General features: G+C 44.7%; 1 protein-coding gene across 5 annotated transcripts in view; it reads right to left on the bottom strand.

The window, feature by feature from the left end:
• CEP63 (centrosomal protein 63) overlaps positions 1-27,030 on the bottom strand; it is a 69,923-nt gene that overhangs the window by 42,255 nt on the left and 638 nt on the right. For 3 of the 5 annotated variants that reach the window (XM_006150850.3, XM_006150853.3, XM_006150852.3), the window contains exons 1-6: positions 24,326-24,441; positions 18,902-18,970; positions 17,462-17,639; positions 9,716-9,811; positions 8,752-8,874; positions 3,343-3,456 (exon numbers count right to left, since the gene is read on the bottom strand). In XM_006150850.3, coding sequence (XP_006150912.2) covers positions 3,343-3,456; positions 8,752-8,874; positions 9,716-9,811; positions 17,462-17,639; positions 18,902-18,970; positions 24,326-24,441 — 696 coding nt within the window. Of the gene's footprint in view, positions 1-3,342; positions 3,457-8,751; positions 8,875-9,715; positions 9,812-17,461; positions 17,640-18,901; positions 18,971-24,325; positions 24,442-27,030 lie in introns of those variants that run through there. The other 2 variants (XM_006150851.3, XM_027772803.1) reach the window with 1 other exon arrangement.

Below are 27,030 nucleotides of genomic sequence, written 5' to 3'. Positions count from 1 at the left end.
GGGGCCCCGCACCCTATACAAAAAAAAAAAAAAAAAAAAAAAAAACCTCAAAAAATAAGTAAGACAAATTAAACTAAAACTCCTAACTGCCTCCTCCCTTCCTGCCTTCTTATACTCCTATTACTCTCTAGTTAGGCATCTTCCCAACTAAACTCTGCCCTTAATTAAATAATCAAAAAGCCTAACTAAAAAAATTTAAATTAAAATTACATTCTCCAACTAAAATTTTAATCAGTCAATAAAACAAATGTCTTATAAAACCTATAAACTAGACTCCGCCCTCTGAACAATACTCAGCCACTCCTTACAAAATCTACTAAAATTTAATTTCAGTTCTCCATATAAAAACTCTTACAGTTCAAAACAAACATCTACAACAATTATCATGCACACGTGACGCAGCAACCCTGGCTGCCTTCTGATTCAAACATCTGGCCGTAAGCTTTACATCCAGCTTTAACGCTTGTTAAAGACAACTGGGGAAATTTAAACAGCCTGCATATCAAGCTCTACTAAAAAGTTGTTATTAATTCTGTTACTATTTCAGTCTTTGTTTTTTAAAGTCTTTACTGGCTGGGATTTGCTTTGTAATATATTCCATCCGAAAATAAAAAGGAAAGATAGCATTTCCGTTTTCCAGGGTGAAAGGGCGAGACCTGTCGTACGGCAGTGTGCATACAGTCGACATCACTTGCACTGCACATTTAAGGGAAGGCACCAAACCCTGCTATGTATTTTTTTTGCCACATGCAAAAAAAGATTTGCAAAATAATGATGACTATTAATGCTAGGTAATGGGTCTACAGAAGCTTATTTAAATTTTTTTTAATGATGATCATTTTGAAATCACCAGTACATACTAAAGAAAACTTAGTTTGCTTCATTTGCTAAGGGAGAAAAAGAAACATGTTTTTCTTTTCATTGCCAGAAGGTGCATACAATCACCAGAGAGAAACAGAGAGAGGAGGAAGAACCACCCCCTACCCCCGCCCCCCCTGCCTCCTGTACGGTCACGCCACAATCCCTTCTCCCTTCCCCATCCTGCTGAGATCTGGGGCATGCATGCACACGCGCCCACGCCCGGCATATTTTTCAAACTGCAGTTAACCACATGAGCTCTGGTTCCTTTAACCACCAGGCTGTGGGGACAGTCTAAGTAATACATTTATAGATAATATTTGGGTGAGACAATTAGACTATCTTAGCTTAAAAACTATCAGAAGAACAATTCAAATACAAATGTTCAGTCTTTAAAGCCTTATTCTAATTCTTAACTGAATTAGGGGAAATAAAAATCTCATTTTTATTAACAGTTCAGTTTTACTCATACAGATAAGTATAGCAGTATTTTGGGGGAAAAAAAGGAGCTGCGATCATTAATAAGCACACTCCATGGCTAAATAATTAATAGCCACCAGGCCAGCAGTGGTGTGGTGGTGAAGGGGCTGGATCCCGCATAGTTGATTATCCAGTTCGAGTGCTGGACCCAGTAGCTTAAAAAACACGCTGGGCACATGTGTATGCATGCCCAAAGTCCTGAGGACCAAAGAGAGAAGGGAATGCAGCACGGCCATGCCCCCCCACACACCCAGGGGTGCTTTCTCATTTTCTCTCTGTCTCTATCAAGCTCACGCAACCTGTAGAAAAAAAAAATTAGTAAAAAATTAAGGCTCAGTCTGTTCCTTTCTACTAATCTGAAGGCTACGATTAGAATATAATCATATCTTATAGGAATTAAAATTTGTTTTAATTGTCAGAAGGTGCATGCCCTTGCCAGACAGAGAAAGAGCAAGCACTCCCACTAGAACGCGGCATGCCACGTCCTTCCTCCTCCAGTTCTCCACCTTGTCAGGGTTTGAGGCTCTCATGTGTACACACCCAACACGTTTCCCAAACTACCAGGGCTAGGATTTGAACCACGATCAACCGTTCGGGTTCCAGTTCCCTATGCACAATGCACAGCCCACTATCAAGTCTGTCTACTGCTTTAGCAGTCATGTCAAGAAGCACTGGTCTAGACACAGCTTCACCGGCTGGTCCTGGCTGCACACCTCGCTGCAGCCTAGAAAACCCCTCTCTTCCTGGGGGCTGCTGTGGGCCTCCTGCACTCCGAGCACAGTCCCTCAAGGTGAGCCATTCTTGTTCGTTTGTCAGACAGCTGGCATTTCAGGGGGACGAACAAGAAGCCAATACAGCAACTTCTCACTTAGCAGCCTCCCTGTGTAAATGACAGCACACTTGGACCCATTCTCCAACACAGGGGACCCCTTTCTCCGTCCACCTCATTCCCACGCTCGGTTATACGCACTCCAGGAAGCACCTGCAGCCTCTCGGGATGACGTCTCCTTTACAAATCTGCACTTTACTGCACTCCCACAGCGGTGTTCGGAGTAAGTAAAATCATCCCTGCGCTGTGGTGTGTCCTGTCGCTTTGCGTGTGGTGGAGTTACGTTCTCCTAGTGTGGTGTCGTGTGCTATCTATTGAAAAGACATGCCCTGTGGTACCAGGACACACAAGAGAGCTGCCTTTCAGTTTCTCATGTACAGAACAATGTGCTTGAACGACCTAGTCAGAGGAACCAGGGCTAGGTTGTTAAACCAGCGGTAAATTACTGGAACTTAGAGCAGCAAGTAAGTACAGGTTATTCAAAGTAAAAATCCCTCCAGTCCCCCTTATTCTGCAAAGCCGAAACCTGCCCGTTTCCATGGACTGTCAGGATGTGAGTGCATCACAGAAACGCGTCTGGAAGAAGCGCTGGGACATCAGCGTGCACTTGCACGGTCACGAACACTCGGCCCGCTACATCTGTGCTCCTGATTTTCATTTAATAGAAGTGAGCTCAATCTGCTCTAAGGAGACACACCCCTAAAACAGGCGTCTGTGCTCCGGTTTTGCACAGGTTTCCTCGGGGCCTACGGAAGGGGTGCGAGGCCGCGCAGTGCTGCTCCGGCTGCCGCGTGCGCGGGTGCAGACCCCTCTCTCCGCAGTCGCGCCCCCAGTGCGGCTCAGGCAGGCTCAGCCCCGCAGAGATCCGGGACGCAGTAAGGCCAGGAGACCCCGTGCCAGAGACCAAGGGCGAGACAGCGAGAGCGAGCGAGGAGGTGGAAGGACCAGGAGAGGACCACGGCGCGAGCCTGAGATGCGGCCCAGAGCGCGGGGCACGAGGGCCCAGTGTGGACGGAGGGCGTGGGGCGGGCACGCGCGGGCAGCAGGGCGGGACCCGCAGGTCTGGACACCACCGAGGGCAGCTCGGTGTGCAGGGCAGGGCCAGCAGAGGCCCCGAGGCTGGGCGGCGGAGTGCGGCCTCCGGATTCACCCCATCTCCCAAGGGCTCAGCCTACCTGGATGATCTCCGACTGCTCGGCCAGGGCCTTCCTCTGCGCCTCCAGGGAAGACACCTGCTGCTGATAGACAAGGCGCTGCTTCTCCCAGTCCAGCGACTTCTGACGGAACTCCTAAGGAGGCAGTTAGGTCCTTAGTTTCTCAGGGCTTCTGCTAGCTGTGCCCGCTCCCGGCTGGCTCCCTGGGTACACTCGCCCCTTTTCCACAGCAGACGCTGTTACTCCGCGCCCGGGGCAGCTGTCTCCCTAACCCTAACCCTAACCCTAACCCTAACCCTAACCCTAACGGTGGAGAGTGCCAATCGCAGAGGCGCTGCACTGTGTTCGGGGCGATTTTGTAGATTTGCTGCCACCTAAGGGTCGTTAGAATTTTTGAGTGATTTTTCTTTTTGTTTAGCAAACTGATTCTAAGATAACTAAAATTTCAAAAACAAATAAATCTTGTTAATCCAAATTTTTTATATCCAGACCCAGAAAGTGAAGAGATTCAACTAAAATTTTAAAGTCCCTTGGTAGCCTAATTCCTACTTCTCAATAGGTATAACTCAGAAACCGCAGATTCAGGTGACGTAATATCCTGTGACATCCACATTTTTATTACCTCAACAGAGGAAGCGCGAACACCTGAGTAACAAGTGAAATTAGTACTAAATTTTACGGTATTTTAACCCAAAGCCAAACAGTTCAAAATTAATACATCCAATTGTGTGGTCAAAAACCAAGCCTAGTGTTTATGAAAAGGGGCAAATCAAAGGAGAAGGGAACTCGGCCTTCCAGTCCCTATTCTCCAGGACCTTCAGCTCCAGAAGTCTCAGGATCCTTAGGATAATTACCATGCAGGTTTCCGATATCTGCTTGTGCACTCGCTCAGTCATTCTGCTGTAAGTGCCTGGTACTGCTTTAGGTGCCAGGGTCCAATATTCAAGAGAACAAACCAAGGCCTAACTCTGCCAGTGGGAAGGCAATAGACAGCACGCCCTCACTGAACAGAACGTGGAAGGCTCAGAGTAGGCGACGGCAGTTTTTAAGAGCGACTGGCAGATGGAGTAAGCATTTCACACCTACGGAGATGGGGTGAAGGTGTACTGTCCTGAGCAGGTGGGACAGCCTTGAAGCGGCGTACCCTGATGAGTGAGGGTAAGCGAGGGGGCTGCTGCGGCTGGAAGGAAATGAGCCGAAGGGCCGGCGGGAGCAGACAGTGTGGGAGAGTTAGCGAGGAGTGAGGCCGTGCGGGGCTTGAGGATAGCGTAGGCTTTGAAGAGAAGCTACTGGTACTTGTTTACAGGCAGTGACATGATTCAACTTACGATGGAATCATTCTGGCTGTCTTGCTGAGAAAAGAGAAGTCAAAGAAGATTCTGAGGATTTAGGGGAATGGAGTTGCCTTCAACTTATACAGGAACTGGTGCTGGAGAGGGGGAAGAAAAAGGCAAGACCTTTATTTTGGACCTGTGAAATTTAACACAGTTTAAGATATAAAACGGGCAGTTGAAAGTTACTCTGTAGTGAAAGAGAAGTCATAGCTAGATATACAAATTTGGGAAATGTCAACACATACACAGTGGTAAAGCTATAAGATTGAATAAGGTTACCAGAGAAGTGAGCATACACAGAAAAAAATAGAAAGAGGCTGGTGGGGAAGACATTCAATGATGTCTAGGGAACCCAGTGTTAAAAAGCTAAGGAACAGGGAGGCTGAGAAAGGGGCGTTACTAAAATAGGGTTAAACCAGGAAAATACGGTTTTTCTCACAACCAAGTTAAGACAGTGTTTCAAGGCGGAGGAAGAGACCGGCTGAGTCTGATGCTGCAGAGAGGATGAGGAAGATAAAGACTGGTCAGAGGCGTTAGGAATGTGCAGGTGACCGTGACCATGGAAGTGATTCGGGGTGTGAGAGGACACAACTGAGTGCATGCAAGAAAAATGGGAGGAAAGGAACTGGAGGTCATTTTAGGTGCATGAAGTAGAAAAACTGGGAAGTAGAGGAAGAGAGGGGTGAGGAGAGGATACTTTATTCCTTTTTGCATTGTTTCTAGTTGCCAGAAGGCACATGCACTAACCACAGAGAGAGGGAGAAAGCACCCCCAATGGGCCACAGTCACCCCGCAATCCCTTCCTCTCCATTTCTTCATCCTGTCAGAAGTTTAGGCGCGCACATGCGCGCACGTGCACACACACACACACACACACACACACACACACACCTGCCCAGTACATTTTTCAAATCACTGGGGCTGGAATTCAAACCATAGTCAGTCATGTGGAATCCAGCTCCCTTAACCACTAGGCTAGAGGCTGATACAAGAGACGATATTGCAATGCTAGAAGAAAATATCTAGGAAGGAGGATGCAGAAAAAGAAGCCAATCCTAGAGCCCGGTCTTGGGTGGGGAAGGATGAGGACAGGAATAGCCCCTCAGGAGGAAAGGCAGGGCGCATGGCACGGACGCAGTGCTGGAAGTCCATGAACAGAAAAGAAGGTAACAGCCCAGGTGAGGATGTGGAGAGAAGTTTGCAAGTTTGAAGACAAGAGCAAGTATGAAACCATCATCGTGGAAAGTGGGAGAATGAGAAGAAATACAGCATGATTTTGGTTACCATTTGAGGTTAGTGACCATGAATTTAAAATGAGACCAGCCAGCAAGGTCATGTTTTTCTCCAACCATTTTCAGTCACCCATAGCAGGAAGAGAATGCAGAGAAAAGTGGACTTAACAAGCATTATGGATTTTCCAAGCAAAGATGATGAAGCGAGAGGAGCACAGATGAGGAACGCAGCCGGATAAGGACTGGCAGGTGGGGACACAGGGAGACATGGAGTAGTGAGGAGGTGGCGGAATTCCATAACCTGAAGGGATTATTCATGACTGTCAAGAGTCAAAGGATTAGAGGGAGTGAGCTGAAAAGATAGGGATGAAATCAGGGATATGTTTAAAAATGAGGTTCTAGAGCGGTTGCAAATATTGGTGATGACAAGACCAAAGGAATAGCAATAGGAATAAATGGATAAGACAGGGAAGGCATCAAAATATCTATGGAGGAAAGAATGCCAAGGAGCTCAAAGGCCTTACCTGTGAATACTGAAATCTTTCAGGGTTATGAGGAGTAATGCTGGAGCGAGAGACAGTGTACTGTGAGTTGAAATCTGTGAGGCAGGGGAGTCACCCAAAGATTAGAAGTGACTGCTTTGGGGACCAGCAGTTAGCATAATGGCTATGTCGCTGGACTCCCATGTAGTCGACTGCGGTTCGCGTCCCAGACCCAGTGGCTTAAAACTCACGCCAGGCGCATGTGTGTGCGTGCCCAAGATCCCGAGCAGAGAATGGAGGAGAAGGGATTGCGGCGTGGCCATCCCCCCAGGGGTTGATTCCTCACTTTCTGTCTCTCTGTCTGTCTGGTGAGTACACGTGCCCTGTAGCAAAGCCTCTCCAAAAAAAAAAAGAAGTGACTGCTTTGATCCTATGTACATTGGTTGAAGGTATAGGGCTGATGACATGAAAATCAACAATGGGGTTTTCAAGTAGGAAGAAAAGACAATGATCAGGAAATGGCAATGAAGAGCAAGAAGGACAAAGGGGGTTTGGGTTAAAAAAAAAAAAGGGACTGGCAGTTGGAGTAACGGCTATGTCGCTGGACTCCCACGTTATTGACCGCATTTCGAATACCAGACCTAGTGGCTTAAACTCACAATGGGCACATGTACGTGTGTGCCCAAAATCTCGAGAGGAGAATGGAGGAGAAGGGATTGCAGCATGGCCATCCCCTCTGGGGGCTGACTTCTCACTTTCTGTCTCTCTGTCTCTCTCTGTCTTTCTGTTCTGGCGAGCATATGCACCCTATAGCAAAAACCTCTCAAAAAAAAAGGAAAGAAAGAAAGAAAGAAGGAATCACTTAAGAAGGTTGGAATGGAAGCAGTATCTATGTAGTACTCCAATTCTAACCTCATCAAATGTGCAAACACTGAGTGTGGAGCCAGCAGGTAACATGGAGGTTGAGGTGCTAGATCCCATGTGGCTGGCTACACAGTTCGACCCCCAGACTTGGTGGCTTGAAAGTCATGCTGAGAGTTAAAACTCACACTGGGAGCATGTGCATGCATGGAGAAGGAAGGAGAGGGGACTGCAGCATGGCCATCCCCCTGGGGGATGATTTCTCACTGTCTCTTTGTCTCTGTCTCTCTGGCGAGTGCACAGCCCTATAGCAAAAAAAAAAAAAAAAAAAAAAAAAACACCCCAAAAAAAAAAAAAAAAAAAAAAAAAAAAAAAGAAAAGAAAAGAAAATCATGCTGAGCAAGCACCAAAATCCCAAGTGGAGACTAGAGGGGAAAGGACTGCAGTGTGGCCATCCCCTCTGGGGGTGATTTCTCACTTTCCATTTCTCTCTCTCTATCTCTGTCTGCCCTATTGCAAAAACTGAAAACATAAAAAATACTGAGATATGAAAGAATATTGAATACTGAAATTACAATTCTATCAACAAATAATATATTGGTATTTGCAGATGATAGGCTTCCCACAGTATAAAAGTGTAAATAATCATACGAAGATGTTGAACAATGTTTCTCAAATTAGAATCACTTATGGGAGCTAAAGAAATGCAGATGCCGAGGCCCCGTGCCTGCAGCAGAATCTCTGAGCGTCTAAACAGCATCCTGGGTGACTTTTATGTGCACCAAAGGGCTAACCGCTAAGCTACAGAAGGGGAGTGCAGAGAGCGACCGCCTCGCACTGCTCCTTCCTCTGGGTAAGGCCGGCCCATCACACTCCTGTAAGTCCTCTAGAAAAATCAACATATATAATAATCTGCAATTATTCGGTCTGACTGAAAAAAACAATCGGGAAAGAGGGAGGCGCATGGCTTACTATATTTAAATGAGAACTGAAGATAAGCAATCTGATATGCAGAGTATTCTGTACAAAAAAAGCCATGGGCTGTCAGTATTGACCAAGCCCACGCTCTTAGGTGCTGGAGATATGATGACAGGTAAGACGAGGGCACTGTCCATGAAGGACTAGACGGAACTGGTGCTCAGTACTCTCAGTGGGGAGAGACTGGCGTTGTAGGTACCATAATCCTCCAGGTGTAACAGTCCCAGGCAGGTTTACTATCTGGTCCCCGTCCCCTGTACACCAGTTTCAAATACATTTTGACAACGGAAACAATGTCTCCACACACTTTCAAATGCCCTCTGAGGAAGGTACTGCCCTGTGGAGAATTACTGATAGCTAGTAACCCCATTACCCACAGGGAACCAGATGATGATAGGATGCACAGGGATCACCTTCGAAATAGCTCAGTGGCAGTCCTGGAGACAGCGGAAAATTGCTGTCAGGAAACAGCACCGTTAGAAATAGCATTTTCCTACACGAAGGCTGGCAAGCACTATGAGCAAATTATTACCACAAACATACCTCTATTTTTCCGGTTAACCTCTCGATTTCAGACCGATCCTCCCTGTGATTTCTGGTATTTCCTCTGAATTCCCTTATTTGCTTTTTCTGCAGCTTCTCATAGCTTCTCTTCAGTCTGCCTAACTGTAGAGACAGTTATTTCTATTTAAAATGTAAGAATGTGTACACAGTGGTGGGCTAAATTGGCATAAGAAAAGCAAAAGCAGTGTTAACTAGAGACAACAGATTGAGAGACCGCATGTTAGGCCTACGAACTAAAATACAAAACTACAAAATTCCATATGGAAAAACAATACAAGTAAAGCAACACATTAAATCAAAGAAAAAATAGGCTGAAAAATGCTTTTTCAGTAAAACTTTGACTTTTATCATAAAAGTCATGTACTTAGGCACCCCATCACTCACCCTCACAGTAAAAGCATTAAAAAAACATTTCTTTTAATAAGAAAACCTCCTTTTCTTTCCTCTAGGCCCGTGGTTCTCAAGCCATGCTCTCGTGGGACACTGATATTCAGTAAGCAGGAGAGGAGTACTTGGGAACTAAACCAAAAGCAAGTTGGTTTTTTTTTTTTTTTTCCCAAATCTGAACAATAAAATTGCATAGAATTTTTTACTTTTCTTATTTATCCTGAAATGCTTCTTAAATCCTTGTAATCTCCATTATTTAAAATTAAGTAATTGATTTAAGTCAAAAATTAAATTAAGTATTTTTTGGTATCAATATTTAGTACTGTTACATGAAAACAGCAATATTTCTTTCAGGTATCCAGCCCAGAGACATGCTGTGGGATCCCCATTCTATCAATAGATAGTATCAAACATGTAATGAAACAGTATCTCTGTCTGAATTAAAGAACAGAAAAAGCACCTCCCACAGAATATGCATTTCCCACTATACGAAGTTGAAAATGGCTCTCATTAACTATACGTTAGCGATGTTAAAGCAACAGAGCGCGAATCTCACTTCCTCCTGTAGTTTCTTTAGCTCCTGCTTATACTCCATGGCCATCTCTTGCTTGATTTTCTCATGTTCTTCTAACTGCTGATGCAACATTCCAACCTAAAAGCAGATGGGAGGTGGCATTTCTCATTATTACACTGAAACAACATCCCGGAAACGTAAGCGTAGGAAATAGCCTTTGTACTTATTTGCAAACTCCTAATTCTTAAACGTGCACATATACGGGAATATCTCAGGAAGTCAAATATCTAGTCATTTAATAATCCATAACACTGCCAAAAATCGGAAGGCAAACATCTGCTCCAGAATTTCTAGGTTTGGAGGAAAACTTGCTCTAATTTATTCTCTCCAATCATTTTCATTAAAAAAAAAAAAAAAAAAAAAAGCTCATGAAAAAATTAAGAGATATTAAGTTTTAAGAACTTTGGAAACAAAGAATACAAAAAAAAAAAAGGCTTCAAGAATAATTTCTATAAATCAGAGTGCAGAATAGTAACATCAGACAGAAAGACAATGGGCGATTACCGGCTTTACCAGTTAGCCAATGTGAGAAACAGTTCGCCAACCAGAGGAAGCGAGTCATCCTAATCCACTGTCAACGACTGGATGCCAATCACACTGTTTCATGCATTGCCCTATCTCCGTAGAAACCAGCAGGGATTCCCTTAATAACCAGTAAGGACTTCATCTACTGGTAAGTGAGGAGACAGAGGAAAAATGGGGAATAGGAAAGAGGAATTGCAGTCACAAGACAGAATACTAATTTTTGGAAAAACCTAGAAGGAAAATTCCTGTAAGAATAAGGGGTTAAGGGTGGGAGGGGGAGTGGCACTAAGACACTGGGGGCCACATAGGCGGCTGCACGATCTGGGTCCTGGACCTGGCGGCTTCAGAAACCACACCAGGAGCATGTGTGAGCGTGCCCAAAGTCCCAAGAAGAGAATACAGGAGGAGGCACTATAGTGTGGCCATCCCCAGGTGGGTATTTCTAACTTTTTCTCTTACCCCTTCTCTTTCTGTCTCTGTCTGTGGCAAGCACAAGCACCCTACAGCAAAAACTAAAAAACAATCTAATTTACCTGGCTTTGTGTTCAGTGGGTAGACTGGCACAAATTATGTAATCTACCCTTACCACATTTAACTACAGACAGCCTGAGAGAGATGTACTCCTGAAGCATAATTCTAGAGCCAATCAAACTTTTACTCAGGCTTGAAAGAACGTGATTTCAGAACATGAGATTTCGAAAGTATGTGCTACCAAGATAGAAAAGTAAACTTATAAAGAAGTTGAAAGAGAATACAAAGAAGATCTTCAGAATAATGGTGAAGGAAGATGGCAGCTATCCAACCAGCCTCAGAAGTAATCAATCCATACTTGAGACTGGCAAGATCCTGGAAAGATGTCTTCAGAGAAGGAAAAAGAAAAGAAATAGATAAATCACCTGATGTATCTAAACGCACTGAGACGAGAGTTCACTGTGTCAGAGAGTCTGGGAAGAATCGATGGTATATATGTTTTTAAAAAGCAAATAAAAATGAGACAATTATTAATTCCTAAGAAAAATTTCAAAACACTACAAGAAGATTATAGTTCTTCTGACTTAGCTGTAAATAGTTACCCACCTTAATTAAGTAAATACTGAATACTAATCTAACAAAAAATTAAGATGCACACTCCTGGCAGGAGAAGGAGATATAAATTATTTGCACAGAGCAGGACTCTCATTATCTGTAGTAGCAAGTCATCAGAGAAATAGCTTAAACTAAAAATTCAGGAATAGCAGTATAGGGCCAGGTGGCATGGTAGTTAAACCACTGGATTCCCACATAGCTGACAATAGATCGAGTCCTGGACCCAGTGGCTTGAAAATCACACCAGGTGTGAGTGTACGTGCCCTAAATCCTGAGAGAACAGAGAAAAGACTTCGGTGTGGCCATCCCTTCTGGGGAGGGTGATTTCTCACTTTCCTTCTCTTTCTGTCTCTCTCCTGTAAGTGCGTGTGCCCTATAGCAAAAATCTTTTTCTTTAAAGAATTATTTTATTTAACTTTGTTTGTTTGTTTGTTTGTTTATTTATTTGACCAGGGAGGGACAGAGTGAGGAAGAGAGAGAAAGAGAAAGTGAGAATCCGATAGCAAAACTCTTTTTAAAAAAATTAGCAGTATAGGGCCAGCCAGTGACATGGTGGTTAAGGGAGCTGGATCCCACATGGCTGACCACACAGTAAGTTAGGGTCCCACAACCAGCAAGTTGAAAAAATACGCCAGGTGCGCGTGTACGAACACTCGGAACTCCAAGAGGAAGAAATGGAGAAGGGCTGTTTCTCGCTCTCCCTCTCTCTCCCTCTGGCTCTCTGTTTCACTCGAGCTGGCGTGCACACCCTCTGCAAACTGGAAAAAAGAAAAAGAAAAAGCAGCAGCAGTGTAAGATACTACACAGCAACCTGGGGAAAACACCAAAATTAAGAGTGAAAGATACTGGCATTACTGCCTCAAGGCAGGAACCTTAGGTTCAACGGGGTGAGATAGAAGATTACTGTTCTTTCTTATGAATTTCATAGAACTTTTTTTCTCTGTATTTCCTGTATGTAACAAATATATATATTAAATGTGAAATAAAGATTTATTTATGTAGCAGTGTCTGATTCACAATGTACACACAATAATATTTAAGTTTCTGAAAGAAAAAATAAATGCCGAGACTGAGGGAGTGACATGGTAGAGAAATGAAAGTCAAGGTTTGAAACCATCAGTATGGTGACAGGAAAAAGAACTGAAGTAACTAATCATTTCAAACATGTATACTTTTCAAAGTGGTTTCTTTTCTTTTTTTTGGGGGGGGAGAGGTTTTTGCTATAGGGCGCGTGCGCTTGCGAGAGAGACAGAGAGACAGAATGCAAGAAATCACCCCCCAGGGGGAATGGCCACGCCACAATCCCTCCTCCTCCATTCTCCTCTCGGGATCTTGGGCACACACGCACAAGTGCCCGGCGTGAGTTCTAAGCCACCGGGTCCAGCACGCGAACCGCGGTCGACTACGTGGGAGTCCAGCAACATAGCCATTACGCCAACTGCTGGTTCCCTCAAAGTGGTTTCTTACAAAATAGCTCAATCTTCACAGCAATACTGGGACACAGGGATTATATCCTAGTTTCACATGATGAAACAGGATCAGAAGGTTAGATTATTAGTCCGAGGCCATTAAACTGAAAAAGGCAGAGCCAGAACTCTACGTTTCCCATTCATTTAGTTAATTCAGCCTGCTCTATGGGGAGTGGCAAGGTAACAGCAGCGGAACATCCATTAAAACCAACGGAGCCCCAAACCTGTAATCACGACAACACACCAAGCATGGACGTGCACAGTGAGCTGTCCACAGCGCTGCTCTGGCCCTAACCTGCGGCTGGGGCTGCCCACACAGCAGTCCCGCCCGGGTGAGGAGCCTGACACACACAGCAAACGCCGCTCAGTGCAAAGCTTTCCCAGTGGGGGCTCGTTACACTGATCTACATTCATCTTGCTGTGGACCTGTCATTTGAGGCTTATACCTTTCAAATGAGTAAAAACTTAAAAGCCCTATTTTCTAAAGCAAGACATAAACTTTTTTTTTTTTCATAAGGCACATGCATTTGCCAGAGAGAAACAGAGAGAAAGTGAGAAAGCACTCGCAATGGAACATGATCACACCAGTTCAATCCCTTCTCCATTTCGCCTTCCTTTCAGGATTTTGGGCACATAGGCACAGCACCTGGGATGTTTTTCAACCTGCCAGGTCCAAGACTTTAATCACGTGGTTAACCATGTGAGATCCAGCCACCTTAACCTCCAGGTCAGGGAATGGCCCAAAAGAAGTATTTTAATGCAATATGATTTCACAAATGCTATAATAGGCTGTCCTTACGAGTGCTTGGTAAAAGGGCACTACTTCCAGAAACGTAATCAACTCTCAGCAGCCCGATCAATGAAGCAGCAAGCTCACCAGAGAGCTGCAATTCCAAATTTCTTATACGTCCCCAGGCCAAATGGGTAATCTTCAACTCCTTACTATGGAACCTACCCATTCAACCTCTTAATTTGTCTTCAAGGCAATAAATAACGGTAGCAATACCCTTGACTTCAAAACTAGGCCAAAAGAGCATGTTCAAACTTAACGTGAGAGTGACTGAAGAGTCTCATAATCACAAACACGGCAATTTCTTTAATGAGTTTCTAACAAAACAACCTAAATATCTGTATATAGCGAGGCTTTCTTAACTATCACTCTAACTTAGTACCTGGAAAACACTGTTTTGTCTTAGAAGAAATAAAGAGATTTTATGGGGACCAGCAGGTGATGTGATGGCTAAGGCGCTGGACACTCCCACATGGCCGGCCACAGTTCAAGTCCCAGACCTGGTGGCTTGCTTTCTCACTTTCTCTCTCTCTCTCTCTCTTTCTGTGTGTGTGTGTTTCTTTCTGGTCAAATTAAAATAAATGAATGAATAAATGAAATTAAATAAATAATTCTTTTTTAAAAATTGGTAATATAGCTTACCAGAAAAGGAGCTCTGACCCTCCCTAAATTATGATTTCTTTTAAAAATTCAAACATAATTATCATCAGTATACTTTTTCATTGTCTTCTCTCTCTTTACATAAGGTCTGATTTCAGAATACATTCTCAAAGCCCTACCCAAATTTCAAAATGAATTCCAGTTAACAAATGGCATTCACAGGAAACATTCCAGTATGGCTGGTATTTGGGTACTGCTTTGACACACATAGCTAACCACTGAGAGTCTCCTGATAAGCATGAAATCATTTTTTTTTTAAATCTAGCTCTTTCCTTGTTCCGTGAAGCCTTTCTGAGCTACTCTTACTGTTACCAACCACGCTTCTGTACCACTCACAGAAATGTAGTTGAATAAGCTGATGACAGCTTCGATGAGTGCCCATCCTGCTGGCAGGAAAGGCCTCCGGAGCGTGAGCGGGGACCAGTGTTTCCCCGCAGCTCGTCCAATGCTGCTGCTTCCTTTCTTTTTTTTTTTTAAGAGTCGAAAATATCTTTATTCACAGATGACATGATGGTATACGTAGGAGACCCAAAGATTTCCATGAAAAAACTGCTTGAAGTAACAAATGAATACAGTAAAGGGCAGGATACACGATTAACATCCAAAAATCTATAGCATTTCTCCATATGAACAACAAGTTGAATGAAGTAGAGCTGAAGAAAGGAATCCCTTGCACCATAGCCATAAAATGTCTAAGATACCTAGGGATAAACCTAACTAAGGAAGTCAAAGATCTTTACAAAAAACTATGAAAATCTTTAAAAAAACAAAAAATGTTGAAAAGAATGTAAAAACATGGGAGTATATCCCATGATTTTTTTTTCTTTAAGTTATTTTATTTAACTTTTATTTATTTACTTCCTTCTTTATTATTTATTTATTTTATTAATCATACATTAAATCGCTATACGTCATTTAGATTGTGAAGAGACTTCACCCAGCATGATATACACCTCAGTCCAGCCCAATTGAGATGACCACACATAACCCCGTCAACAGATAATAAACCTTATCTGTGTCCCACGAGTGTCTTACCTCTCCATTTCCCCCCAACTTTCCTATCTTCCCCTCTCACCCTATCTTTCCACTTTGTCTCTAGTGTCCATTACAATTTTTAACACTTTCATGTTTTCCAGTCTTTCGTCTCTACCATACGGCCATACCACCCTGAACTCGCCCGATCTCATCTCGTCCAGTGCTTCTGAGGTTGACGTTCACACCAGCGATTTAGAGGCAACTCACGTGCTTGTAAAAACTTTCTGCTTCCCTTTCAATGTTCACTGAACTTCCTCCTACTATGCAGCTAAATTATGAATGATAAATCAAATGTTACTAAACTTTTCCCTCAAATTATCAGTATCAATGAACGGTAGAATTGCAAGTAAGTTTCATTTCCTCTTTTCTTTTCTCCTCATTTTCAATAACCGTAATACAATTTAGGGTTTCTTAATTTTATTTTGGTTTTAAACCTCACCAAAAGAGGTGAATTGTTGAAATTGGGTTTTATATATAGCTTTTATATACTTTATTATTTTTTATACATTTAATCACTGTATATCATTACAGCATACAAAACGAGTTTTCCCAGCATAAATACACTGTATATTAGTCCAGTTAAAGATGTTTTAACTATTTCTTTTATTTATTATTATTTTTTAATTTGGTCAGAAGGAGACAGAGAGAAAGAGAAAATGATAAAACAAGCCGACTTGAACCGTGGGAGCCCAGAGCCCCACCCACTATGCCACCTGCAGCCCTCCTTTCCCCCTCCCTGTGTTAAAGGTATTATCATAGACATTATCAACAACAGATAATTTTCCTTTTTTTTTTGGAGAGGTTTTTTGCTATAGGGCGCATGCGCTCGCCAGACAGAGACATAGAGACAGAAACCAAGAAATCACCCCCCAGGGGGGATGGTCACACCGCAATCCCTTCTCCTCCATTCTCCTCTCGGGATCTTGGGCACACACGCACACGTGCCCGGCGTTGAGTTTTAAGCCACTGGGTCCTGGACTCGAACCGCGGTCGACTATGTGGGAGTCCAGCGACATAGCCATTACGCTAACTGCTGGTTCCCATAATTTTCCATTTTTGTGTCCCTTGAATGTTTTCTTTCTTTTCCCCTTAATTCCCTCCCTCTCAGCCTCCCCCATTTCCACCCGGCTCCCACTCTGTCTCTAGCATCCACAGTTGCTCTCCATGCTTTTATGCCTTCCAGTCTTTCCGTTGCTGCCGGAGAGTGCAGACATTTGGTATAAACTGAGTGGGCCATGCAATGCCTCTTTTCACAGTCTGGCTGCCTCGCTTAGCAGCAAATCTTCCATATTCACCCATTTTCTATCAAATGCCTGGGTCTCATTGTTTCTATAGCTGAGTAGTATTCCACAGTATATATTTGGTTTTTTTTAAACCAGCTGTACTATGGGGCCAAAAACGCTTTCATAAAACTTAGTGAATGTTAATATGAACATAGAAGGGTTATAAAGAGATCATGTACTCTTACATTTTCTTGAAGAACTTACTATCATAGACCAAGATAATGTACTCTTTGAAATAAATATTAATATTTTACATTTGCACAATTAATTTTTTTCTAAGAAGAACCCATCAGAATTATGATTTAAAAATAATTATTGGGACCAGCGAGTGGCATGGTGGTTAGGGGCACTAGACTCCCACGTGGCCAACCATGGTTCAAGTCCTGGACCTGGAGGCTTGCTTTCTCACTTTCTCTCTCTCTCTCTCACTCTGTCCCCCTCTGTTCAAATTAAGTAAGTAAATAAAGTTAAATAAAATAATTCTTTTTTAAAAAATAATAATAATTATGAAACTAACTTGATACACAATGCTTTCTTCATAAATGTTTGGGAAACATGTCTAATAAAAAAGGCAAGATTGGGACCAGCAGTTAGCGTAATGGCTATGTTGCTGGACTCCCACATAGTCGACCACGGTTCACATCCCGGACCCGGTGGCTTAACCTCATGCCAGGCACGTGTGTGTGTGTGCCCAAGATCCTGAGAGGAGAATGGAGGAGAAGGGATTGCGGCGTGGCCATCCCCCCTGGGGGTGATTTCTCACTTTCTGTCTCTCTGTCTTTCTCTGTCTGTCTGGCGAGCGTACGCGCCCTATAGCAAAAACCTCTCAAAAAAAAAAAATTAAAAGGCAAGGTCAAATATTAAGAACCAACTGCTTCACCTCTTTGTGCTTCATGTCCAACTGACTCCTGAGAGTCTTGAGTTCCTGCTCGCGGATATCCAGACAAGTCTCCAGAGCATGCGTCTGCCCTTCCCACTCGGATTTCTTATGAGCCACCATTATATCAATCTGCTTCATGAGCTCCTGTAGCTCTGCTTCACAGGATGTCAGAAAACCCCTATAAATAAAATCAGATCATGAAGAGCACAGAACACATGACCAAGTGGGTTTTTTAAAACTCTTTCATGTGTAAAAGTATAGTAGATGTAAACCTACCTAAGGTAGAAAATGTTAATAAATTACGAGAAGCAAAACACAGAGTTTCTAAACTTCTGTTTTTATTTTATCTTATTTATTTTACTTTACTTTTTAAGAGACAGGGTCTCACTATTTTGCCCAGGCTGGTCTCAAACTCACAACCCTGCAGCCTCAGCCTCCCACGTCAGTGGGATCACAGGTGCACGTCACTACCCCTGCTTTTAGTGCTCCTTTTGAGATTATTCTTGCTCCACATAACATTTTGTATACTTCTACCGGCCAACGTAAAGCCCAAGTCATCTGATCGAAAGACGCACATCTTAAGCCTGGCCTGTGGATGAAACTTCCTCAACTAACGGCCAGTGCTTTTGTGGTATTTTAGGGACACTTCCAGGGAGAATGCAGACAAACCTGTCAGTCAGACTCTCACCTATCGAAATAAAAAGGCTTGGAAGCTACCAGGCTATCATATAAAAATACTGATACAATTTTAAGAATTACTTCCAGGGAACCAGCAGTTAGCATAATGGCTGCACGTAGTCGACCGCGGTTCGCGTCCCGGACCCGGTGGCTTAAAACTCACGCCAGGGGCGTGTGCATGCGTGCGTGCCCAGGATCCTGAGAGGAGAATGGAGAAGGGATTGCAGCGTGACCATCCCCCAGGGGGGTGATTTCTTGCTTTCTGTCTCTCTGTCTCTGTCTGTCTGGCGAGCGCACACGCCCTATAGCGAAAAAACTTCTCAAAAAAAAAATTACTTCCAGAAATCCGTCCTTGAGCCAGAGCTATTTGAGCTATTTTTTCTCACCTTATTGGTAGAAACTTACTGTAACCTCCCTTATCGCTGTAAACTTACTGGTATCCTTATAAGTTTCAGGAAACTCCAGAAGTGGAAATGAAGGTGGACATAGATGTAGTAAGGAACATTTTCAGGAACGGCCAGGGGGAGCTGTAACCAGTAAGGTTCTGAGAGTCACAGAACCTCTGAACCTCCACTTCCACTTCCACGCTGCAGGAGTGGAAAGCTCAAGGCGGGAGGAAGGCAAGCACCGAGCGTCACGCCGCTGCAGGAGGCGAACACACATGCTGTCTGGATCATACTTTTGCTTCTGAGCCCAAAGCACAATACGATCAGAAGCACAATCTGGATCTGCTTTGTAAACTGCAGAGAGAAGCAAACTTACCCATCATGCCCCCGATTTTGCATTCCTTCCAACAAAGCCTCCATCGCCAAATCTCCTTTGCTTTGGCAACTGAAAAGTAAAAAATAACAAAATAAAAATCACACTCACGAGAAAACTCATTTTTTTTTAAGTTCTAACAACCCACCTTACAACTGAAAAATGTGAATAAAGGCGGACAAATAACAATTTTAAAAATGCAGTACTTAAGATGTGTCTAGAAACGGCTGAAGGATATTTCAAGAAATATTAGGACCAAATACATTTCATAGGAAAATAAAGCTATCTGAATTACTGTCAAAACGCTCCCCATATAAATGTCAAATACCTCAGCATTCTATTGATACGTCTAGTTCCTAATGTAAGGTGGTCTTACAGGTGGTCCGAAGTGGTCATGGGGGTTTTTCTAGCACAGCAACCCTGACAACTCCCTTACTAAATGACAGAGAGAAACTGAGGTCTTACATGTCAGAGGAAACGCGTATTATTTTCCCTTCGGAGATTTATAAAGGTAAGAACTGCACTGCAGTTGAACTCGCTGGCCTCACAGGAGGTCCTACTCACCCACGTGGCATTTCCCACGACCTCCTCCCCTGAAAGGCCCTCTCCTCTGCACTCGTCACCCCTGGTCCTTAACAGGCTGTTCCACTGAAGGTACAGGCCGCTTGAGAGTGGGGCTTTTTACACACCATTTTTCCTTACGAGACTTCTGCCCCTTCGGGGCAGAAAACCAGTTTTATTCATCTCTGCCACACTATGCCCAGTAAAGCATTTCTTTTTATTTGTCTTTAAAAAAAAAAAGTAATGTTTCATATAGCATCTCAACAGGGCATGCTTCTGGCTAAACTTACCTCAGCTGCCCTCCCTCTTTTACCTACTGCCCTAGGCAAACTGGTTTTAGCTGGACTCAGAGAAGGATCTAGCAGTGCGAGGGAAGGGCGGCAGAATGGAATGCCATAAGAGAGACACGCGTGAAGAAAGAGAGGGAGAGTGAGGATGGAAAAAAGGCCCTTCAGTGGAACACTGCCCATGAGCAGGATGTGCTGTCAGTCTGTCACCTCTTATCACAAACCTCCAAAATGTCGAAGCATTTTCACTCCCGAGAAACTGCTCTTTTTCTTTAAACCTTTAGATAAAACCAAAAACTACAGGGTGGAGTTTCTACCCCTTTGTCCTACTGTTTCATCTCAAATTACGTTGTTCAAAGAGGCAGATTCTTTGTACTAACATATACATATCTGTACATGTATGTGTGAATATGTTTATATTTATATATATATACATATACATATAGTATGTATATATTCCTTCAAAAGGCCATGTCAAACACGTGTGTGTATATATGTGTATGTGTTTATATATGTGTGCATATATATATATATTTATATATATTTGTGTGTGTTTATACAGTGAGAAATATATATTGAGAAAAATAGATTGCCATTCACTATATATACATATACTCCTTTTTCAAGTCATTTAGAGTACGGTTGAGAACAGAAGAAAATAAGTAAATAAACTGGGACTAGCAGATGGCATAGCAGGTACCTGGCTGGACTCCCACACGGCCGACGGCAGTTCAGGACCTGTCACACCAGGTGCATGTGCACGCACCCAAGATCCTGGGAGGGGAACGGAGCAGGGATTGCGGCTCAGCCATCCCCCGTGGGGGGTGATTTCTCACTTTCCTTCTCATTGTCACTGTCTCTGTCCAGTGAACACACATGCCCTAAGGCAAAAACCTCTAAAAGAAATATTAACCAAAAATATTCCCCTGGTGTAACAAGTGTAAAGACACCGGCGTGCACAGTGTGCTCTGGAGAGACAGGAGGCGGAGACTGGAAAATACAGCCACTGCATCACTCGTGTCTATTTCAAAAGGTACTAACACGGAGTATTCAACCACTGGATCGTCGGGAAAGTCATGGATATTTCTGTGTTCCTATGCAAAAATGTGTCATGACTTTTCCAACGACCCGGTACGTACACACAAATGTGGCAGAGGTTTCTATCAGGGCATCTGGTTTTACAGTGTCCGCAACAAGAGTATGACACCACCACCATGGCCACCAGGTGGCAGTAGCAAAACAATGAAACACTACGTAAGGAAAATTGCCATTTCAGAAATCAAACAATGGTCTAAGGGTTAGAAAAGGGCGGGGTGAGGGGACTAGCAGGTTCTCTGTGGACAGTGTGTAACGTGGCTCTTCACCATCTGCCTGAGTGGCCACCAAAGGCCCCTCAGTTCTCACTCCTCAGGATCAGGTCAGTACCAAGGGCTTCGATTTTCTGTGGACTTCGGTCAGGTTTTCTCACAGCGCCATCACTGACCCCTCTCCTAGCCCACCCTGTACTGTGCCATGTGACAACTACGCAAAGGTAAGACATGCTCTCAGAGCACAAAGAGAGTGTAGGTATACTGTCTGATAATCTGCTGCATGTGGCCACGGGCAGGCAGTGTCATGGAGTGGACCGAACCGGGCCGCTTTCCCGGGTGCGGTGTTAGTCTTGCTGCAGGTGGAGCCCGCAACAACAGAGAGAACTCATTAACTCTGACTCTTTCGGAATGAGGCCAGTTTTAAGTCAGTGAGATCAGAATTTGATAGTTAAACACAGGCTTCTCATCAAATCTGAGAAGCAGGGAAAACACACAGTACATGTGAGTAAAAAGAATGCAAATGTTTGAGAACAGGTGAAATCTTTGAAATCCACGAACTTCAGAAGTGAGGAGTACTTAGGCCTCTAATCTTTATCTTATAGATCAGAAAAAATATCAAATATGCCCAAGGTCAAATTACTCACAACGTGGGGCCCAGACAGAGCTATGAAGGGATATGCTTAACCTGCAGGTCTGAAGCAGGTCGTGACACGCTCCTCCTGACCTGCCTTGGTGACCCGGCAATTACACAGGGCTATGGCCCTATCGGATATCCATAGTTGGTCAACTGCAGCTGTTCCAAGGAATAATCAATATATTGACCATTTCCCAGAAAGGCTCCTATCTAAACTTAAGGGGAAAATAAAAATCGGAATACACGGCATTACAGAAACCTTTCAAAATAAAGATTACAAAAGAAAATGAATTGCAGCAGGGCAGAGGCATTCCCCACAGCAAGCAGAAGGAAAGGCGCCCCCCAGTGGAGCACGGTCATGCCGCAATCCCTTCCCCATTTCTCCAGCCTGCCAGGATTTGGGGCACACCTGCACATATGCCCAGCGGGTTTCTCAAGCCTCCAGGGCCACGGCTTGAACTATGGTTGGCAATGTGGGAGGGATCTGGCTCCTTTAACCTCTCGGCTACAGGGTTGGCCCTAACCACTTCTCTTTATGACTCAAAATCCAGGAAGAACAGTAAAAACAGAAATGAAAGCACGTAAAAATAAAATTTTACTGAAAATGCCATAAATTGAAAGACAAATGACAATAGTATTTGAAGGTTAAATGCCCAAATATATAGCATGCTTATAAAAAAATCAGAGGAGAGGGACCAGCAGTTAGTGTAATGGCTATGTCGCTGGACTCCCATGTAGCCGACCGCAGTTCAAGTCCTGGACCCGGCGGCTTAAAACTCATGCCAGGCGCGTGTGCCTGTGTGCCCAAGATCCCGAGAGGAGAATGGAGGAGGGGACTGCGGCGTGGCCATCCGCCCTGGGGGGTGATTTCTTGCTTTCTATCTCTCTGTCTCTGTCTTTCTGGCGAGCGCACGCACCCTATAGCAAAAACCTCCCAAAAAAATATATATGTATATCAGAGGAGAAAAAAGGAACCTGCAGAAGTGAGTCGAAATGAGCCCACCCATTGGGCAAGGAACAGAACCGTGCATGGGCTGGATCCCACGCGGCTGAACGCTGTCTGAATCCCGGCCCCAGTGGTCAGGCGTGGGTACCCCTAAATCCTGAGGGGATGGGAAGGTGAAGGAAAAGGACTGTGGCATGCCCATCCCTCACGAGAAGATGCTTTCTCTCTGGCCAGCACAAACATTCTCTGGCAAATTTTTTAAAAAGTGCAAGAAATTAGAACAAGCAGCTTACAGAATGAGAGATGCAAACGACCTTCACCTATGGAAAGACGCTCAGCCTCACTCACACGAGGAGAAATATGGGGACCAGCAGATGGTGTAATGGTTACATTGCTGGACTCCCACGAAGTCGGCTTGGGTTTGCGGTTCGGACCTAGTGGCTTAAAATTCACACCGGACATGTGTACCCAAAATCCTGAGAGGAGAATGGACAAAGAAGCAATTGCAGTATGGCCATTCCTTCTGGGTGGCGATTTCTCACATTCTGTATCTCTCTGTCTCTGTCTCTCTGGCAAGTACACACACCCTATGGCAAAAAATCTTAAAAAAGGAGGGGACCAACAGTTAGCGTAATGGCTATGTCCAAGCTGGCCCATGTTAGATCAAATAATAGGATTTCCCTCTAAACCCTAAGTATCAGAATACAAATTTACTAGCTTTGGGAACAATTGTAAAACTAGCAATAATAAACAAGTTTAATTTTGGAAGTAGATTATTATTTAAGGTTCACATTTTAGACATTCCCATAGATAAAATAGAATTGTCCTGCATGCAGTACGTTCATAGGGTGACAGCAGCCTTAGAAAATGCATCAGAGGGTCTGGCAAGTGGCATGGTGGTTAAAGGCACTGGACTCCCACATGGCCGACCATGGTTCAAGTCTCGGACCTGATGGCTTGCTTCCTCCCTTCCTCTCTCTCTCTCTGTCTCTCTCGGATCAAACTGGAAAATAATAATGATAATAATAATAAATAAAGTTAAATAAAAATAATTCTTTTAAAAAAATCTTTAAAAAAATAATAGTGAGAGAAATACAAATTAAAGCTACACTTAGTTACCCTTTCTACTTTATCATGTTAGCTGAAAATTAAAAGCATGACCACAGTTCAAATCCCAGCCCCGGCAGCTTGAAAGCACTCTGGGTACACACATGCCGCAAATCCCTACAGGATGAAGAAGAGGAGAGACTGTGGTTACCATGCACTACTGCTCTCTGTCCCCTTTTCTGGCAACTGCATGTGCCCTTTGACAATTAAAAAAAATAATAAATGTATTTCCAAACTCCCTAAGTCCTAATACCAGGGAGCAAGTTAATAGCAAGAACATCTCTGCTACTCTGTGGTCTCTATAAGTACCATCCCTCCCACTCAAGAGAACCAGGGCTCTTTGGAGGCCAGAAATGCAAAAGTGAGTCAGGATCACGTTCCACCAGAGAATAAGGAAATTACCAAAACTACGGGTCAGATCAAACGGAATAGGAGGCAATTAAAGGAGTTCTCATAGGCCAAAGATAGAAAAATATGAGTGCCAAAAAAGAACGAGATTGTAATTTATTAAAACAGTTTAAATATATTAATTCGGTACATTTTACTATAACTTTTTCTAAAGGCAAAACCCCTCATAGTTACCTTTGGAGGTTGTTAGGCCATGAACTCATTACTGTAGTCTGAAAATGGAAAGAATTATGCATTTTATTTGCCTTTGCTGTACAAACTACTGGGTGGTCAGGAAAGTCTAGACGCATCTTTGCACGGGACAACAGACTACGTGACTTCCCTGACAACCTATTGTCTTACGGTAGTCAAATAGCTGGTAAGATTCCCAGTGAATAAATACTACAGGAATGAAGAACTAGAAGATCACTCTGAAACCTGTGATGCAGTCCTGGATACTGACAACCGGAGTTCGTGAAAGCATTTCACCACTAGGCGACAGGCTCTAGGGAATTCGTACTGACACCCAAACCCGCTCTAGGGCTCAATCTTAACACCGAAAAGGGCAGACATCTTAAACACTAACTGCCTCCCCAGCGATGAAACGGGAAGGTCACTGCACTACCTTCTCCCCACCCCGCCCCACACGCACCCCGAGGCTCAGTATCTCGTTTCTAGGCCAGTACTGTTCGCCCCACACGCACCCCGAGGTTCAGTATCTCGTTTCTAGGCCAGTACTGTCCAACAGAACTTTCTGCGGTTACTGGGCAGCCTCCATCTGCCTGGTGGTTAAGGCAGCCAGATTCCACATGGCAACCACGGCTCCAAGTCCTGAACTCAGCGGTGCCCGTGCATGCCCCAAATCCTGGAGTGGAGAGATGGAGCAAAAGGGGCTGCCGCGCACCCCGAGGTTCAGTATCTCGTTTCTAGGCCAGTACTGTCCAACAGAACTTTCTGCGGTTACTGGGCAGCCTCCATCTGCCTGGTGGTTAAGGCAGCCAGATTCCACATGGCAACCACGGCTCCAAGTCCTGAACTCAGCGGTGCCCGTGCATGCCCCAAATCCTGGAGTGGAGAGATGGAGCAAAAGGGGCTGCCGCAGGACCGTGCCCATGGGGGTGCTTTCTCCCTCTCCCCCTCCCTGGGGAGCACATGTGCCCTCTAGGAAACTTCATTTTTTAAGTAGGAACTTTCTGCAACATGGAAATGGTTATATCTGCAGTGTGAGAACAGCAGCCGGGAGATGCCCTGGGGCTGCGGAGCACTGGGCATGTGGCTGCGTGTAGCTACGTGTGGCTACGTGTGGCTGCATGTGGCTACGAGTGGCTGCGGCAGCTGGGGAGCTGGACTCTCCTCGCTTGGCTTAACCAGCGTAAGTGACCACAGCTAGCGGCCGCTTCCACGGTTCCACAGTTCCGGCCCTAGCCCCTACTGCAGAGGACTCTCAGAGAGGAGAGGAGCATGTCATAACCAAAGACATCACTGGGGCAAACGCGAGAGAAAAAGATGTAAAATGGGTCAGCCAAGCCCACCGGGCGGCTTCCTGTGGGACTCTGGTTCAAACAAGCTCACTGTAAAAACAAACCCATGGGACTGTTAAGGAACTCTAGACTCTGACTCAACCGGTCTTACGGGATTTCATTGACCTGTACAGGTTTAACGACAGAACTGTACCTCTGTAAGGAGCAAACCGAGCTCCTGTAACCTAAGTACCCAGACCTCGGTTCCTGGACCGTATCAGTGAATACAGCCTAGCTGGATCTCAAGTCCAGTTGACATCTTTAAAAGAAGGAAGCTGGGGGGGGAGGGGCAACAGATAGTGTAGTGGTTACCTCTCTGGACTCCCACATGGGTGACTGCGGTTCAAGTCTCAGGCCTGGAGGCTTGAAGATCAGGCAGATGCTTCTCTGCCCAAGACCCCAGGAGGATAATGGAGAAGAAAGGGATTGCCACATAACCATCTGCACTAGGGTGATTTCTCACTGTCTCTGTCTCTCTCCTACTGGGGGGTGATTCCTCTCTCTCTCTGTCTCTCCAGCAAGCCTATCCTATGGCAAAATTCGCTTTAAAAAAACGGCTCTGACTGAGTGGACTACAGTGGGGCCCACAAGGGCGGCCACAGTGTGAGTGGTCACAAGAAGGACCAACAGAGGCCTCCCACCCCTTAAAGGGAGGAAGGGTCAGTGTATCCACGTGCGGTTTCACAGGTAGTTTTAAATCGGAATCTACACACATTTTAAAAGGCAGTGTGCCTGAGTGCTCATAAATCTCTGCCCCATCTCGGTTCGAGCCTTCACTACACAGACCACTAATAATCAAAAGGCAAGCGGGTCACAGGAACACCGATCTGAAGACTGCGCCACATTCCGACGCTGACACCCCTGTACTGTTCAGTTACAGCTATTACGTGCCAGTGTGAATATGTGACGGTCATGTGTGGTGGGCCAGCCTCCTGCTGCTCTTCTAGAATATAGTTTTAAGAATTATTTAATTTTATTATTACTTTTTTCTAATTTGCTATAAGGCACAGGCGCTCACCATGTGAGAAAGTGAGAAAGCAAGCCACCAGGTGGGGGACGCCGCGGCTGGCCACAGGGGAGTCCAGCGCCTCAGCCACCAGCCACCTGCCGGCCGGGGGACATGTTTTGAGGACAATGAATCCCACGCACGGCTCAGGAAAAGCCACTTGGTGCAAGTCAGTGTGCTGTGCGCGACCATGGAGGACCCTCTCTAAGTTCACTCGCCCTGGGTGTGGCCTGCTCCTGCTCCCCACGCGCGCAGCCCCCCGGGAAGTGCGGTACCCCTAGGGCAGGTGGGCTGCTGAGCCCAAAGGGCAGGTGCCTGCAAGGTGTCAAAGGCGGACCAGCCTAGCACATCCGGCACGGCCTGTGAGCGTCGGG

Source organism: Tupaia chinensis, unplaced genomic scaffold, assembly GCF_000334495.1.
Source record: "Tupaia chinensis unplaced genomic scaffold, TupChi_1.0 Scaffold000302_1, whole genome shotgun sequence".
Lineage (NCBI taxonomy): Eukaryota > Metazoa > Chordata > Mammalia > Scandentia > Tupaiidae > Tupaia > Tupaia belangeri.
Note: the sequence above shows the minus strand (reverse complement) of the source record. Positions and strands in the feature narration are given on the sequence as shown.